General features: G+C 37.3%; 1 protein-coding gene across 11 annotated transcripts in view; it reads left to right on the top strand.

Annotated features, from left to right (window-relative positions):
* Positions 1–17,986, top strand: part of STK39 (serine/threonine kinase 39) — an 82,281-nt gene that overhangs the window by 24,071 nt on the left and 40,224 nt on the right. For all 11 annotated transcript variants that reach the window (XM_068195769.1, XM_068195766.1, XM_068195768.1 and 8 more), the window contains 7 exons: positions 44–185; positions 2,381–2,436; positions 4,086–4,195; positions 4,295–4,396; positions 4,591–4,724; positions 7,152–7,200; positions 7,307–7,372. In XM_068195769.1, the coding sequence (XP_068051870.1) occupies positions 44–185; positions 2,381–2,436; positions 4,086–4,195; positions 4,295–4,396; positions 4,591–4,724; positions 7,152–7,200; positions 7,307–7,372 (659 nt within the window). The remainder of the gene's footprint in view (positions 1–43; positions 186–2,380; positions 2,437–4,085; positions 4,196–4,294; positions 4,397–4,590; positions 4,725–7,151; positions 7,201–7,306; positions 7,373–17,986) is intronic.

Below are 17,986 nucleotides of genomic sequence, written 5' to 3'. Positions count from 1 at the left end.
CTTTGTATATGCTTTTTTTTTGTCTCCTGGATCTGTAATACAGGTTCAATGCTTGATATAATAAAGTATATTGTCAACAGAGGAGAGCACAAAAATGGTGTGCTTGAAGAACCCATAATAGCAACAATTCTTAAAGAAGTTTTAGAGGGCTTAGACTATCTACACAGGAATGGGCAAATTCACAGGTAGGAGCATATACATGGTGAAAAGCATTTTCAAAATTGACTGTAGCTTGTTGATTCTGGTCAGCTGTAGTAGCTTGTCTAAGCAAGTTTTATTGCTTCTTTCAATTGCGTAAATGTGATCAGTAATTATCAAGTGATAGGGCTTGAGCAGAAGCTGTAATCTTGGTTGCAGGTTGTCACTTATATTTTGTGTTGTCCTGGGTCTTTATCCTGTCTCTCTCTTCCAGTTTGGATAGGTTTGTGCTGTGATAAGCATGTCAGAACTGTGGTCCATAGTCCTGTGCCCTCTGGTGCTCCAGATACCTAATGTGGTTCTGGTTTATGGTATATGTTTTGTGACTTGGTTATTGTGTTGCACAGTAAACCTGTAATCTTGGGTGCTCGGACTCCTGCAAAAACGCAAAACGATTTTTTCCCCTGGTAATTGGTAAATATCTCTTACAACTCTACAGACCTTTTATGACCACATGTGAAGCTGGGATTGGTACTCTGGAACTGCATCTTAGTGTATATGCACCTAATGATTGCTGTGTTCTGTATAATCTCTCTCCACTGACTTCCTCCATGTAAACTGTGCAGATCTCCTGGCATGGGATATCCATATCTGTTGTAGGAACCCAGAGGTTGTTCTCACTCTTTGATTGTTGGAAGTGTGTTCTGACCTTCCTATTAATTCTGTTGAGGTGAATTTTTCTTTTAAGCAAGGTGTCTGCAGTAAATTCTCTGTTTCAAGCATTAGTCTATGATAAGGGAATCTTTTACCCAAAAACCAGGTTTGCTGCAGACAGGACTCTGAAATGGAGGTGGTACTGATGTAGCACAGTAATTGTTCTTTTTGTGTCTGTCCTATGTCTTATCTTATAAATGAACTGTTGCTGATGTAAATCAAGAGCTGTTTCCTCCTTTTACAGAGAGAAAATTGAGATAAATGGAGAAATAAAGAATAGCTATCCTGACTTCTGTTTTGGAATGCCAAAGATCTGACTCAGACCTTAATTCACAGTATTCTGTTAGGCTCGTATTGTTGTGGAGGGCACATTCATGACCTTTTAAGGATAACAGGACTCTTTGAGATCGAATTTGTGAATTCCACTTGTGTATTTCTAAAGTACCTTAAGATAAAAAGAGAGATCTATATGATACATCTGAGATTTCTCCTTTTTTAAACTGTGCAGAAGTCCTGTTGAAGTTGAAACACTCTGCCTTCAGTTTTTCATGTACATTAGAGGTGAATGCTGTGGTATAGTTCAGGGAATACTGTGTCAGGTGGCATATGTTTTCAAAATTATTCAGGGATCTTGTTCTGTTGTTTAAATGCATTCTTTTTAATATATATATATATATATATATATATATATTAAAAAGAATGTATATATATACATACATGTTATATATATATACATGTTACCTTTCAGTAGTAATATAAATTCAATGAAACTTGCAAAGGTTCATTTTCTCAAGTCTTAATTGTTAAGATAGATTTTGTATGACAGTTTTAAACTGTGCATTAAGAATGGGGTGCATGTTTCTATTAAAAAAAAAGAAACAAACCAAACCAAAACAACCACAAAGTTTTCTTTTGGAAATTACATGTGAAGAGTGTCTTAAATGGATATTGTTAACTCTTATGCACATACTAAATTCTGAACATATTCAATGCCAAGTAACTTTTCACCACTGTACCCTATAGCAAAATATGTCTGCTATTCCTGAGCTTTACTAGGTTAATTGGAGAGAAATGTACAGTACATTTACGTCTTTTGAAGATATGTCTCTTCTCTGAAGATATCGAAGAGGAGAAATTTTTTCAACTTTTCTTTTTAATTAGTGGTGCAGTTGGATGTGAAAAATCATTAATTCTTGGTTTACAGCCCTGAGAACTTCCAGTTTGTGAGACTGTAACAGGTGATAAACCAGACTTTGAACCTAAATATCTACTTCCTTAAAATCTATCCCTGAATTTTGCTCATTTATGCTAGAGCTGAATTCTGCTCTTTTTATATGTGAAAATTTGATAGAGTTTGAGTTCTGCACTCTGTTTTAATGTTATTCAGTTACATTTTACACATCAGCTTCATTTGCTGTTTTAAATTTTAAAATGCTCTCTTGTGAAACTATTCAGTATGCAGTATTTATTTGTTTGCATAAAATGTGCAGTATGTGCTTTCATGCTAACCCCTGTTTGCACATTCCAGAGATTTGAAGGCTGGCAACATTCTACTGGGTGAGGATGGCTCTGTACAAATAGCAGGTAATGGTGGTGTTAGAGTAATGGATAAATAAAAGCAAAAGGTAATTGCAGCTGGATCAGGGGCAACTGATATCAAGGGGGAAAGTTTTTCTGTTGGCTTTAAACTATTCCTTTTGGGGTGCTGTAGCCACAAGTTACCCAGTTTCAGATTTCAGGATTCTTGATTAATGATACTTGACTCAGAAACTATTCAATATTTATTTGTGTCCCATCAAATACATAAGAAAGTTTTCTAATGTCCTCTTAATGTTTCCATTTGAATCACCTATGCAACTTAAACAGCTTGCAAATGGTAGAAACTGTTATTTCTGTTAATTTCATTCTTTTTCTGCAAGTAATTGTAATAGTTTTTGGGGATCCAACAATCTGTGTGTACTGTCCTTCATAAGGACTTTGACTATAAGTTTACTAGTCACTGAGATGCATGAGATATATCTCACTGAGAATTATTTTTGGCATATCTGCCATTTGTCTGGCAGTGGTATCTGTTAGATACAGTTTAGCATCTTAAACGTCCTCTGAGTGCATTGATGTGCTTCTTGAGCTGTAGTCTGTAAGAATTAAATTATTTGGTCTCATAAGAGCAAGGCTCATATCCCATCTCTCAGGCTGGTATCAGATTTCCATTGTTTGGAAAACAATGGGAGCAGGTGGTGATACCTGCCCCTTCCTCCAGCACACTGCCAGGCCTTCCACAGTCTATAGTGGGTGACTGAGCACTGAGAGCCCTGGGTAATAAAAATGGCTATAGACAGAAGTTGTAATTTTTATATAAATGATGCTTTCAAAGTGCCATGTAAACATTATTTTAAGGGCTTTAATATATCTGTGTCAAATAATGATAAAACCACATTTTTCTGTAATTACTGGAGGTGTTTTCTTTTCAACCTTAAAATCAGGTAACAATAGGAAAGCAATAGGGAATAAATTTAAGTCCATAGTGAACTACTCTATTTCAGTATAACTGGATTGTAAATAATACAGTTGAAAATACTCTTCATATAGCTCCATTCAAAATTGACAGTATTTCTACATACATTGGGAATCTGCTCTTTCTTCCACTTACATGCCTACCTCTCCCGTACAGCTGTCATTAATGTAGTAATGGATTAACAGAACACTGAGCCTTTTTTTCTTCTTCTATTTCAGAATTTGGAAAAAGCTATTCATGTCCTGGTCTACTATTAAGTACATATTAGTGATGGCTTTTTTGATTGTCTTTGGTTTTTCAAATTCCCATAGGAATTGAAATTACATATAGTATTCTCTCTAGCTCAAATCACATTCATATTTAGTTGCTATGCAGAAGAAGCTCCTTGTCTTTGAACAATAGCAGATGCAAACCTTGGCACAAAGTGAATATTTGAAAACTCTAGGAGATGGATGTATTGGAGTCCTTTGCAACTTTATTCAGGGAGATGCATACTGGGAAGTTAAACTTGAGGATGTTTTAGTGTGGATTTCCCTGATAAACCTATACCTTCTATTCCATAGCACTTCATGAACAGTGTGTCATGGAGCAAAGGTCAGCTTTGCAATGGAGAGTTTCTATAAGCATAGCTTCAGGAGCTGACTTGATTTCTAAAATGTAAAACTTTTGCTTTGTTATTGGTGGTTCAACAGATTTCAACTTTTCTCCTCTTTCCCAGATTTTGGTGTTAGTGCATTTTTAGCAACTGGAGGTGATGTTACTCGTAACAAAGTAAGGAAAACATTTGTTGGTACTCCCTGTTGGATGGCCCCTGAAGTAATGGAGCAGGTATTTCTAATACTAACCAAAAAATTAAAACATTTTGTCTTTTACTTTTTGGAATGTGAGACATTACCACCTTGGTTTTCCCTTCTGGTTCTGTTTCAGGTGCGAGGTTATGACTTCAAGGCCGATATGTGGAGTTTTGGGATAACAGCCATTGAGTTAGCAACAGGAGCAGCACCTTATCACAAATACCCTCCTATGAAAGTAACAATCACTTTGTAATTGTTAATGCTGTTAGCTGTATTATTAATGCTGCTAGATAGTTAGTACTACTTCATTTTCAATAGCAACTCAGGGTATCTAAATATAGATGTATTCTGGGGAGTATTTTTTCTCTTTTAATTTCTACATTTCAAATTGGTTTTGCTTACAACACCTCATTTTTGGGTTTATTTTAGGTGTTAATGCTAACGCTTCAAAATGACCCTCCCACTTTAGAGACAGGTGTAGAGGACAAGGAGATGATGAAAAAGTATGGCAAATCCTTTAGAAAACTAATCTCATTATGCCTTCAAAAAGATCCTTCCAAAAGGTAGGTCACTATTGCCATGTAAAATAGAATTATTTTTGAAAATATGTAGACTAAGTTAAAGTGATATAATCTTGAAGTGTATGGTTTGAATTTTGTAAATAGCAGCCTTCAATCACCTTCATCTGGGGAGAAGAAAATGTCTTTTTACTGTTACTTGAGTTTACTTCTTTTGATTAACCTAATATATTTATACTTAAACACAGTATTGAATTAAATATGGATGAAACAAAAGTCCTTGCTCTACATCTTAATTTCTCATATGAAGTAAGATGTATATCTTGATACTGATGCTTTAAACTTAGTGCTGCAGTTTGGCTGGTTACAGATAGGAATAATAAGAATAATAAGAATAATGGATAATCAAGCTTCTTTTAATTTCCTGTATCTAGCAATTTTCAAGGCAAGATTAAAGTGGTATGAAGTAATGAGAAGTAAATAAAATGAGTTTTCCTTGTCTCCTTGAATACATAATGTTGAGTTACCTGATATGTAGTAAAGGCATCGGTGTTTAAGGTACTTAGTTAAATTTATACATTTATTAAAACACACGCAATACCTTCGTACTCAGGATTGCCTTGACTGGAACAATTATACCAGCAAATAGATGTTCAGATAGAAACATGTACAGAGCAATTGTTTTTATACTGGGGGGTCATCATATTTTTTACAATCCAGGATGTAATTTTGCATGGAGATCCCTCCAGCAGCCATTATATCAGTTATGGGAGAAGTCCTTGCTCTTTGTGGCAAATTCTAGGACTGGCATTGAACTGCTGCTGTCCCAGACTGTGATGTTTTTGTTTCGGGGATCTCTGTGGGTGTTTCTCTCTCTCCCCAGTGCCAGGGATGCTGCTCACAGTCCTCAGCTGCAATTCATTGCTGCAGCTTGTGTGGAAAAACAGGGCCAGAAAGCATGTCCAGACCAGTTCAGAAGCATCAGGCATAATTAATGGTGGAGGAATGGAGAACACTAGTTTGGAGAAAACTTACTAAAATGTAGCTTTTAAATGTGCATAGCCCTGTTACGAGATGTGATGGTACTGTACTTTGAGAACTTAAAAACTTTGGCACAGAGGCTGGTTTTTCTTTTAAATAGTTTTCCCCTTCTTTTTGCTCATCCAAGATACACATATGAATTACTATGGAGTATGGTGGTCTCCACAGGACCACTGATCAGAACTCCTTTATTGTAGGGCTTGGTGCTCTGGAGGAGAAGAAAAATACGTGCTCTGTGGAACCTACTGTCTGTGTCTAAATTGAATTTTTTGTTAATGTCAGGAGTTGTTTCAGTATTCCTTGCAGGTATGAAGTGATATATATATACAGACTATTTACTACTCCTCTTTTGCTCACTTACTTTACAGATCAGACCTCAAAGAAATAAACTAGGTCAGATTTTTGGGGTTTTTTGAGATTGAGATCTTCCAAATGGAAGCTTTCTCACTGTTTTACATTGTTTGATCTATAGTCAATCTCTTGCTGGAATTCAAATGGAAAACTAGAGCAGATGTTGCTTCTGTTTACTTAGAAATTATGAGTCTTGAAGATTTTGACTTCCCTAAATTTAGCTGTGTCAAAATTAATCCTGGATGGTGGTGTGGGCTCCTAATGGAAATGATGGAGGATTTTATCTCATCCCAAGAGATGCTTCACTTTCTCTTCAGAGTCTTCTTCAGTACCAGAGTCTGGCTTTGGCTAGATTAGTGGCTTTTTGGATCCCTGAAGCTAGGGAGACAAAACCTGCTGTTGGAATCACTTTGGTAGCTGTGAGATTGTGGTTATCTCTTGGAAATGCTGAAACAGAGTTAAACAGAACTGCAAGTAAAAATGAAGTGTGTCAGATTTTACCTTACAGCTGTTGGTTTGGTTTGTGTTTGTCTGATTGGAAGATGATCCCAATGACTCTCTTTGGTTTATGCATCATGTTAATAGTGTCAGTAGAGTTTCTTCAGAATATCTGCTGACATCAATGAGGTAAAAAGAATGCCAATAAGAGGTACTGATGCTGCTGTATGGAAAATGTGATTATTCTTTTATTGCTGTGGAGCAAAGTTTTAGTTGTATTCATAGAGTCATTTGGGGAAGAAAGCAATACTTGCCTTTTTTGTGTTTTTTTTTTTATTTGTCATATTTGTTTTTTTAAAGGTTAAATGCATTTGTGTTAAACAAAAAAGGGGGAAAATTGGCAGCTTAAGAGACTGATTTTTTTTCTCTCCATTTTGGTATTTTTGCCATAGAGAGGCTTATTTTTTTTCATGTGTAGTAAGTGAGTTTGTGTGAATTAATTCAGTAGCTATGATCATTCATTCCCCATTCATACAGTACTAATTCAAAAGTATTAGAGACGTACCATTTAACTAACGTCTTGTACTGTATTCACTGAGAGGGGTCTTTGTTTTCTGTTCTAATTTATTATTGATCTTTCAGGCCCACAGCAGCAGAACTTTTAAAATGCAAATTTTTCCAGAAAGCCAAGGTAAAACGTTTAACCCTATGAGTAAATTTTACTCTGCCTTAAAATCTATGTGAAATGTCTTCTTACCTTGCATTGATTTTTAACTTAAGAAATGTTGGTTTTGCAGAATAGAGAATACCTGATTGAAAAGCTTCTCACTAGAACACCCAATATAGCACAAAGAGCAAAAAAGGTGAGTGCATTCACGTTTTTCTTTACTGGTGTGGAAGGTAAAGCAGGGACTCCTCAGTTGCCTCATATTTTTAGTTGACTAACTGATCCATACTTTTAATGTAGTCCTTCAAAGATAGTCAATGTTGAATGAATGTTTTCTGCAGCTTTGTTTTCTCTAGGAAGCCCTGAGATGTTTTTACTTCCTTTTTGACCTTGTCAAAATGATACATGATGTTTGTCATACTTGATATGATTTTTTTCTCACTTCCTCTTAGAAAGCTACAGGTGAAGTAGTTGTGGGGGAAAAAGGTGACCTGCAAACATATAAACTGCACAGTTCATATCTTCATTGATCACCTAGGGAAAGGGTGAAGATACTTTTAATGGTATTTATTGAAAACTGCCTGGTTCTTTGGATTATTTCAAATGTTATTCCCAAAAAGTCAAGTCAAAACTCTACAAGAGTGCTGCTGAGTTTTTCAGACCAGTGGAGCCTTATCCCACAGGTGACAGAGTTAAACCCATAGCTATGGCATATGCTTGTATTTCTGTGGTGCCTTTGGCTCTTGTATAAATGAGCTTACCAAGTCACGTGCAGCAGAATAAATAAATAGTAACTCCTAACAGGTAAGTATTATAAAAATCTTTAAATAAGAAGCAAACTGCTGTTCATAAGAGCTAAGAAACAGGAATGAATGTAGATTCCCGTTTGTTGTGTGTGAAAAATGATTGAACTCCCTTTTCCCTTTCTCTTGGGACTTAACTCGCCATGTGTCTTCAGTATGAGGTGCCTGCTGAGAGACTGCTGAGCCTCTGCAGGTGACAGACACAGTAGTGTGCTGAGTCCAGCCTTCTAAAAGCAGGCTTGCTGGGGGGATATTTTGATGGGGGTATTTTAGAAAAGGAGCTGTTTCAGCCTTTGCTGGCATGGCAGTTGGGCTGCAGCCACCCTGACTGGCACTTGTACGATTGTCTGTTGTCTTTGGGAGTACAACACTGAAATGTTCTCACAGCTGATGGCTCACATTTGAAAGAGACAGTCAGCAAGATCTGAGTGCTTCAGGTTCCTTCGAATCTTGTTCATATGGAAGTAATTTTGGGAGCTCGTTGGCGGTGGGCTCTGAGAGGCTGGAGTAGGAAGGGCTACTGAGAGGGTTTGTGGCAGGGGTGTCGTGCTGAGCAGGTTCGCGCCTAGCGGGCGGGGAGGAGGAGTTCGGGCTGTGGCCGTGTGGTGGCAGCAATGCCCGCGTAAACCGTGATAGAGCCGGGGAAGGCCCGTCCCTGCTGCTCGGCTTGCCTCGGCAGCGCAGCAGGGATCTAGGCAGGTGCTGCTAGCAGCCGGGCTCTGACAGAGCGTGTGCCTCCTCCCAGCTGGGTCCCCGGCTCAGCTTCAGAGACTGCCTGTTAGCGCACGCACACACGTATACTTCATATTCCTTTAGATAACACAGCACTTGGAATTGCAAAGGGAATGCAGGATAGCCTGCCATACACCACCAGAAATAATTTTCTGAATTACTTCTTTGATGGTTATTTCTAATTTGAAAGAGGTGTGAATGTTACAAAATCAAACCTATACAGTGGTGGAGACAAATTAATGTCATTAATTACATCACAAATGGAAAGACTATTTGGATTTTAGCTACTGAAAATGCTAAATTATTTATATTTTAAAAGGACACAATATTAAAATTCATTGGGGACTTAAAGTTTAATTCACTTGTTAGAACTGTGCATGTAGCTGCTGTTTAAAACACCATAAAATACAAATGTACTTTAATAATAAAACTCTGGGCTTTTGTTTAAAAAGCTTGTGTAAGTTGAGTTTGATTGCTTAAACATTAATATGTGAAATGTCTAAGAGGTTGCTCTTGGAAGAAGTAACCCCGGTAATTGAAAAACTAATATCACTAGGGCAATAGATAGGAAGGAGCTGGTGTCATCACTGCTTAAATTGTCTTCTATGGCACTCGCTGTAAAATGCCTATGACTAATGATCTGTAGCACCACTGCTAGTACACATGTCAGATCTGCCCTGCGGTAATCTAATTTTTCTTCCATTTACCACATGTATAATTGCTTTGCCTTGTTGCCCAGAACTCCAGCCTCAGTTTAGTTTTAACTTTAAATTCTCCTCTTTTGACACAGTGTTCCCATGTTTTGCTTCTGCCTTTATAGCTTATAATTGGCATCTGTTTTTTTCTAAATATGAGTTCAGGTCTATTTGTGAAATCCTGAAAGCAAATACACAGGTCTTGTATATATGAGGAAAACATTTGGTGCTGTAAAAATATGTCCTGCTTTAAACCCCAATTTGATAATTGAGCAAAATCTTCACTGTGTGTTTAAAATACTGTGTAACATTAGAATTGTAAGCTACGTGTTTTTGCACGTTTCCCCTCTTCCGTTGTTTCATTTGCTTTTAATTCTGCTGAATTTTAAATTATGTCTTTCTTGCTTGCCCTAGCCTAGTAATTAAGGAATTAATGCCTCTTCCTGTGCAGGACCTGGTTAGATATATATTGGTACTGATCCACAGGAATGAGTGTTACACCATGCAACTTCTTACTCGCAGTTCTGGGTTTCACTAATGGGACTGCTCACCTGTGAGAGCATTGCTGCTATCAAGAAGAGCTGGAGAAAAGGCTGTGAGGAATGGTCCAAGCTCAGTATGGTTGGGTAAGCAGGGACATGCTCTGAAGCCACACTTTTGTCATTGATATAAATGTAGGAGCTCTGACACCCATGCCTCTGCCTGGTTAGATGGTGTGATGGTTAGAGCAGCCTGCCCTGTCCTGCTGGGATGAGGGCTGTGTGCACTGCTGGCATAAAACAGCCCACCAAGGGTTTGCATACACTATTTATTAACATGTGCTGAAGTAGTTTTAATTTTAAACTGAACACTAAGTTGTTTCATTTGTGATTAGGATTGCTGTATTGGAAGAGAGCAATTTGAAATTTGAAACAGCTTTTAGAGTTCCACTGTCAGTTTTCAAATCTTGTCACACTAAAAAATTAATTATAACTCTAAGTACTCTGTATGCCCAAAGGCCCTGGGTCAATTTTATGGTTTTATAATCCTATTTTTTTGATTTTTAAAATCTCTTGCATGACTGCCACTTCTACAAAGTGAGCAGGGAAAAACATATATCTGCATTTCATTTTTATTGCCGTCTGAAGTGCTGCTAGTAAAAAAAAAATCTGAGCAATAATCGGGCTTGAATTCTATTTTTGGAATGGTGGTATTGCATTGTGCTTGTAATAGAAACTTTTTTTAGAGCTGAGAGTTGTATGTTAGTGGGAAAAATGTATGACAGCATGAAGAGATGATTAGTGTGAGTGATACCAGCTTTTATTATACTTCACTAAAAATGCCCTTATGGATGGGTTGTAATTCTAGCTCTTCAGTACAGCTATTTTAAGGTAATGGTCATATTTCATTTCATATGATTTCATCAATCTCCTGCATTTAATGAGAAAAATATCATTATATCCCAGATTTCTTGGACAGCTATAACAGCATGATTGTACCTCAGTAAGACATACATGTGCAGCCCTTCCATGCTTCAGTAATGGATTTAATCTGATGGATACATCTCCCCAGTGATGATGAAATGTTAGTACAGCTGGACTTCAGCTGAATTGGAAAGCAGAGAGCAACATGAACCTGAGCTCAGATTGTTAATATACTTGTATATTAACTTTTCTTTAGAGTTTAAGAAAATCTTATTTCAGTAATATTGACATATAAAGGAAAGGGACGTGGGTTATACTGGAACACATTTTATGGAAGGTAGTAGCTGAACTATAAATATGTGTTTGGCAAGGCTTTGTGTGAGGGAGGGCCCTGCATTGCAGAGGATTAATTGTTCAGGTTATCCAGAACACTGCTACAAATTAAAAAAAAAAAAAAAAAAAAACAAAAAAAAACCACAAAAAACAGTGGAACTGTATTTATATGGTTGGATATTACTGAAAAAAAGGTGAAATTGCCACTCACAGCATGTCAGGTAATTTTTTTATTTTTGACAGCAATTCAAATAAATAGAAAGCAGTGCCTGCATTAGTGGATAGTAGAATTGGAAAGTGTTTTAAGGGGCAGACACATGTAGTTGCACCAGCTTTGTTTTAACATTTCATGCAAAGGAAGAAGAGAGCTTAGTGGTTTTGCTGCCATGTAGTTGTGCCATTAGATGCAAGGAACTTCATGCAGTATATGAGTTTGTCCATCTTTTCTTTCATAGGGTGCTTTTACCATCTGTATGGTTGTTCGTGAGGTAGGATTTTGTGCCTTTTCAAATGGATCTAACTGTTACATAAATAAGTGACCTTTGAAACAAACCATGGCTTAGTTGAGTTCCTTTGTACTTCAAATATGCATATCTAAAATAACTTGGATTACTTATTATGGCAGAGTTTAAAAGCTTGTACATGATTCATCTTAGTTGTTGAAAGGTAGCCCTGTTCCCTATTGGAAGGTATGTTCCAGACCATGGGCCATCATGGTTCCACTTCAGAATTCATTTTTGCAGTGAGTCCCTGTCTCTTGTGTGACTGCATTGATCTGCTCCTTAGCTAATGTTGTATTCATGACGTGTTGACTTGTTCAGAAATATCTTGAGCATGGATTGACAGGGGGTTGGTGTGTATTGAGAACTTTTCTGCTTACAGCAGTAGCTCTAAGTATTTGGCATTTATCGAAGCTGTTGAAACTTGCAGAACTGGAGGAGGATTTTCTTAAAGTGCAGTTGAAGGAGTCATGATTAAAGAATCAAGACAGGATAGAGGAAGTCTGGGTGTGTATGATGCTGGTGGTAGTCTTTGATCAGGGATTAAGCCTTGTAAATAAGCAGAAGATAATCATATTTTATTGCCCTGTTTTGTAAGGATTTGGTTTTCTGTCACTGAAAATGTGCAGCAAGGTGCTGGTTTTACCTGTTTACCTTCCGAGAAATTAAACGTCAAACATTTCACTCACATGACAACCAATACCAGATCACTTCTCTTGGATTTGGAATGGCTCCCTAAGTGAAAGTGTCTCAATGGAATTCATTTTTATTTAAGAATTTTCCCAGTTGATAGGCCAAATCAATGTTGTGTCAATGCAGGCAGCATCAGCTGGCTGACTTGGGTCACCTTACTGTCATGGGGTTTCCTTTCTGGAAGAGACGGCTTTTCTGCCTGTCTTTGTTCATAAAGGTAACAAAGACTTTTGGGAGGATGTAGAAGTGTGTATTACTTGTGATTTTGTATATTTTTGGGAAGTTTGTCAGGAAAGTCATGCAGGCAGATGAATTACAACGAGGATTCTCTAAAAGCGAGGTGGCTCAGAAGCAGCATTCCCACCAGTTACTATTTTGCCTAAAGACTGATGGAATAGGTAAGTGAGAATTTTTGCTTTTATATGGAGAAATTAAATATTTAGCCCTCATAGTTTAAAAAGATTTTTTAAAAAAAGGAGAAATTAAAAAGAAAAAGAGCCCAGGCTCAAGAATCTGAAGAAAGTGTAAAGTAAATATATTTTGCTGGTTAGACCCTGAAAAACTTTTAAAAGTATAGTACCAAAAAAAAAATTGTGTGTGTCATTTGTTTTGACACTCCCCCCATACTTGTGCTTGATACTGGTGATATCCTTGGAAATTCCTGGGGTGAGCTGCAGGGAAAGTACAGGTGACAACAACGTCCTTGAGATGGTGTTTCCTAGTTATACTCTGGGGGACTTAATTTAGCTGAAAAGTGCTCTTGTCTCAAGGAGTTAAAATTATGTCTGGAGCTGAAAACTTCAAGGTTTTAACCAGAACAAGTTGATTAAGGCCAGCAGAGCAGAAAGAAGGTCTGGAACAGTAATAGTTTAGCTCTGAAAAACAGCTCCTCAAAAAGGTTATTCAAACAGTTCATCTGCAGCTAAAGTCAGACAGTATGGGAAGAGAAATGGAGTGTCAGGGATGCACATGCCAGCAGTGTGGGATTTACTGGCAGCAGAGGGCAGCCACATCCAGTGCCATGCGGCCGGCAGGATCCATCCTGCGTGAGCTGAGTCTGCACTCACAGGCTGTGAGTCTCGCTCCAGCTCAGGGATTTTAAACACTGTAGGCTGGTTGAATGCATGCTGCTTCTTGATATCTGACTAAAATAGAAACACTGGGGGTTTTAGAAAATTTGATTTAATAAAAATTGCAGAACTCTGTTAATTATTTTCATGTTAGTTTATGACTTGTTTTTGAGAGCTACACAAAAGTTTAAATTTGATCACCTTAATATTTGTGAGAGACCTTGAATAAATTCAGGTCTCTTTAAAATCTGTGTGGAATGCAGAATGTGTATTACAGTAATTTCTCTTATGTACATAAGCAATTGGAAACCTTGGAGAAAATAGAAAAAGGTAAAAATTAGAATTTCGCCTTGAAATGGTACTTTCAAACCTCTGAATTTGAAAGTAAGTGAAAGTCATAGTAATTTCTTATTTGAATTCTACAGTTATATACTGTTTTCCTAAATATTCTTTACCGTGTCTCTAATGCTGACAGTGAAACCCACCTTATAATGAGTTTTTTACTACTGAATAATGAAAGCTCTACATGAGGCTGTATTTGTCTTCTTTCTTTTCACCTGTGGTTATTTTAAGAAAGTAAACAGCTTGGATGATAGAAAAGGATGGCGGAATTGGAAAATGATGATTATCAAGGTGGCTCTAGTGATCCCTCTAGTGGAAAGTCTTCTAGTAGTGATTCACCATCATGATGTGCATTTGTCTGCGTAGCCAGGAAAGAAAGCTCTAATGATCTGGATCTGTCTTCATCATCTTTCAGAATACTAAGTTACTTCACCAGTTTGCTGTATCTTTGATTTGCTTTCTTTGATTCTTGCCAGGTACCCTTGGCCTTGGCACCTTAATTTGATTGGAAGGGTGGAGGGAAGCAGGCAGGGAAAAGAAAGAGGGTAGAAAAGAGCCTTGCTCTGCGTGTGTGAATTAGCCATCAGGTCATACCTGGTGGCCATTTGGAGTGACACTTTTGTGGAACAATGTATCTCCTCTGTACAATTAATTAAAAACATCCTCCTGAGCACAGGTACATGTTCATGCCTGAAAGGACTATTGTTATAATGTGAGTGAAAGAATTATTTGCAGCTAATAACATTCAATAATGAAGTTTACATAGTGGAACTAATAAATGGAGAAATAATGTCTGAAAACCAAAAATCATACTGAGTTACTAATTTCACATTTCCCATGTGACTGGAATTTCAGCAAAACTGCAGTTTCTCAAAGCAAAATCAGATTCCAATTTTGGACTCAGGCTGAAAGCAGAGATAATAAGTATGTTCCAGTATATAGGTAAAACCTCATGTTTAAGGAAAGCAGAATTAGGAGTTCAGGGAATACCTGCACTTGTAAACAAGATGTTTTGGTAACAAAATAGTGTCTTACTTTGAGCCGCAACATTTTGCTGTCTCAAAGCAGCATTATCCTAGCAATAGAAGAATTCATGAAGCATGGAAAGGGGGAGGGCATTGGACAAAGAATCCCCCAGAGCAGGTGAGGACTTGGTACACTGATTCCCTGGTAGTTTTCTCATAATTTCCTCTAGAAGAGCAGGAATGTGCTCCCTCATCCCATCTCTCTTCAGCTAATAATGGCTTTGTTTTCCTCTCACTGACAGCTGCACTGTATTCCATTTCTAAATTGGGAGCGTAGGTAAGATTTCATGGCAGTCTTCTCAACTGATGGCCATGCCCTTGGGTGTCACACTTGTCATCATGTAACCATGATACTGTTTGGCTTATAAAAACAAACCAGTTCCATAAATACTTAAAGCAAATGGTCTTTTTTTTTTTTTTAAACAGAGTTCTGGTTCTTGTTGACTTCTGCTGTGTTATCCCTTAAAAAGGGTGCTCTTCCAGATCCAGTAGAAAGCTGAAGAAATCCCATTCAGTGAAGAATTATTGGTCTCCTGTATTCAGTATTCTTTCATGAAGAAAGAATGATCTTGTATTTCTTGACTCGAAGCTGCCAGTGTAATTGATTCCTCTAGGAGGGAGTATTCCAGTAGTTTCTGCCTATGAGTATGAAACACTGCAAATTCTAACTTTTTTTCCAAGTAGGAGAAAAACAAAAGACTAAGGTTTTTTCTCATGATGATATTTACAGCATTCAGTCTGGTTTAAGAGGAGGGGAAATTAACACCAAATTACTGTGATATCACTTTTTGTGTTCTACAAAGCAGATTGCCAGAGTGTTTTTTTACAAAGGTAGGGGTACATCCCATTAATAACGATAGCTTGCGTAAATTGTGGTGAGAAAAACAAAGGGTTTGAATCGCATAAAACACATTCAGGCTTGCAGAAGTTTTGTGGCTTCCATCACAATAGAAATAAGACTTCACAATATAATGAATTCAGAGGAGTTTAAGAATAGCCAGCAATGAAGGGGTTAGGATGTTCACATGATCTGTGAGACTGGGTTGGATGGGGACCAGCCTTCTCCTGAGGTAGTGCTTCAACTCTGCAGCAAAGGATGATGTGAACATGTGGGAATTCATGTGCTGTCCTGGGCCTCAGGGTTTTTGTGGTTTGGGTTTGGTTTTCTTTGCAAAAATGTGATTACAGTGTAGGTGTTCTTGTGCAAAAAGAACAGTGTTCTTTTGCTTTACTATATATTGTAGAAAGTGACTTCATGCCCTTAACCTCAGGAGCTAAGCTGTGATTAAAGCTGTAACTTTTTTAAGCAAAACACTTGCACCATAATTGAATGTACAATGATAGGCTGATTTTCTTTTTTGCATTGGAATAAAAAATAAATGCATGGGGTGGAGATGGAAATTTGCTTTTTTGTCTTAGGAAGCATTCAGGAAAGGTTTGCAAGATGGTGAAAGGTAAAAATTATCAAATCTGTTTGCTCTATAAGCTTAAGCTGTGTATGGAAGGAACTAGTCTAGGGATTTCTTTTGAGAGAAAAATACATGGAGCAAAGTGTGGTGCTAAAACCAAAACTATTCAGTAATGTCTTATTCCTCATCACTGTTCTTTCCATAAAATAACTAGCATGGAACTGGCATGGGAACTGATTTTATAAATACTTCTCATGAAGTTGTATGAGAAATAAAGCTCTTGAAACTTGTGATTAAAAAAAAAAAAATAGAGGGGAGCACTGGCTATGCAAAAACCCTCTCCTTATCAATTGCCAAATAACTATTAATACTTTGAAGAGTATATTTTTTCTATAAGAACTTCAGGGACCTGTGTAGCAGTGGGAGTCCAGTTTCCTGTAAGAACCAGTGTGAGATTAAGGTACACAGCATCATTTGACTGGTCTTTCTTTTTTTCTGCCTGAAAGTCAAGTTTAGGCTTTTATGAGGACAGACTACAGAAAATGAAAAAGGTGAGGTTTTTAAATAACCACCTTGTCATTACTGCACTCACAAGCTGCTCTCTGGGATATGAGGGATTTGGTATATCTCCACTACTTTACTAGCATTTATAGCTGTGGTAAAATAAAAGACAACAGCACTGACTATTCTTTAGTTAAAAATTAATAGGAAGCAGTGTCCGGATTCCACAAAGACTTTTGCAGATGTGTTTTAAATGTGTGGAATCTACACATTTGCTACTCTCCAGGAATTCAGGAACAAATTAAATTTGGCTCTCTGTTACTTGTATATAGAGTGTGACAAGACACCTTCCATGATACTCAATACTACTGCTTATTAGTACCATCAGTTTTACTTACACAAATGCATCTTACTTCCCATGCTTTCAGGTCACCATACTCCTTCTGTGGAACAAAGTTTAAAAATGATGCTTTAAATCTCTCCAGGCCTCCATTGCAAGTATTCAGTTGCCAGAGCGGAAAAGTCAATGTTACTAGTTCAGTCAGTTTCCTGCAGAAGGAGGAAAAATACAGTAGATGCATAATATAGCTCTTACTGACAGACTGGATTTGTAATGTAGTCTAAGATCATGTGTTGTACCATGTATGAAATGCAGTAATGCTTTATGTGTATGCACTGGTATCCCACAGTGTATGCTTTTTATTTATTTATTAAATTTGTGTATGCACTGGTATCCCACACTGTATGCTTTTAATTTATTTATTAAATTTAGACACAGAAATAAAATAATCTGTAAGTGGGCCCAGTTCTTTTTTGTTTTGAATAAGGAAAGAATAAGGAAGTAGAAAATTCTTAGTGTTCAGAAAGTGTTCATTCCCTTTGCTGTCACTTAACAAAAATAAACTTGCAAAGAGATTGCAGCAGAATCAGTAATGAATAATAGATTCTTCTTTCCCCAGTCTCTAATATCTACATATAGCGAGCACATCAGTGCCTTGAAGAAAACAATTTATGTTTTGCTTCTCTACATTGTAGCCTTCTTTTCATCAAGCCTTGGGAAATGTGGCATCTGCATTCTGCTCTTGGAGTTCCCTCTGCCAGGCTTATTAGGCCTGACCTTCACTGGGTGGGATTTACAGTTGCCCCATTCATCTGTTAACACACATTCTCCTGGAAAGCTAGTGCATGGTGTTATTGGCAGGAAATGTTAAATTATCTGTATCCTACTTTAAAAAGGTGGGGACAAAGAGTTCTGTGAACAGCTTAATTTATACTTAAATCTTTGTGACTGTATTGAATTCTGC

This window comes from Anomalospiza imberbis, chromosome 7, assembly GCF_031753505.1.
Source record: "Anomalospiza imberbis isolate Cuckoo-Finch-1a 21T00152 chromosome 7, ASM3175350v1, whole genome shotgun sequence".
In the NCBI taxonomy this organism is placed as follows: Eukaryota; Metazoa; Chordata; class Aves; order Passeriformes; family Viduidae; genus Anomalospiza; species Anomalospiza imberbis.
The sequence above is the reverse complement of the archived record's forward strand: the minus strand, read 5'-3'. Positions and strand labels throughout refer to the sequence as shown.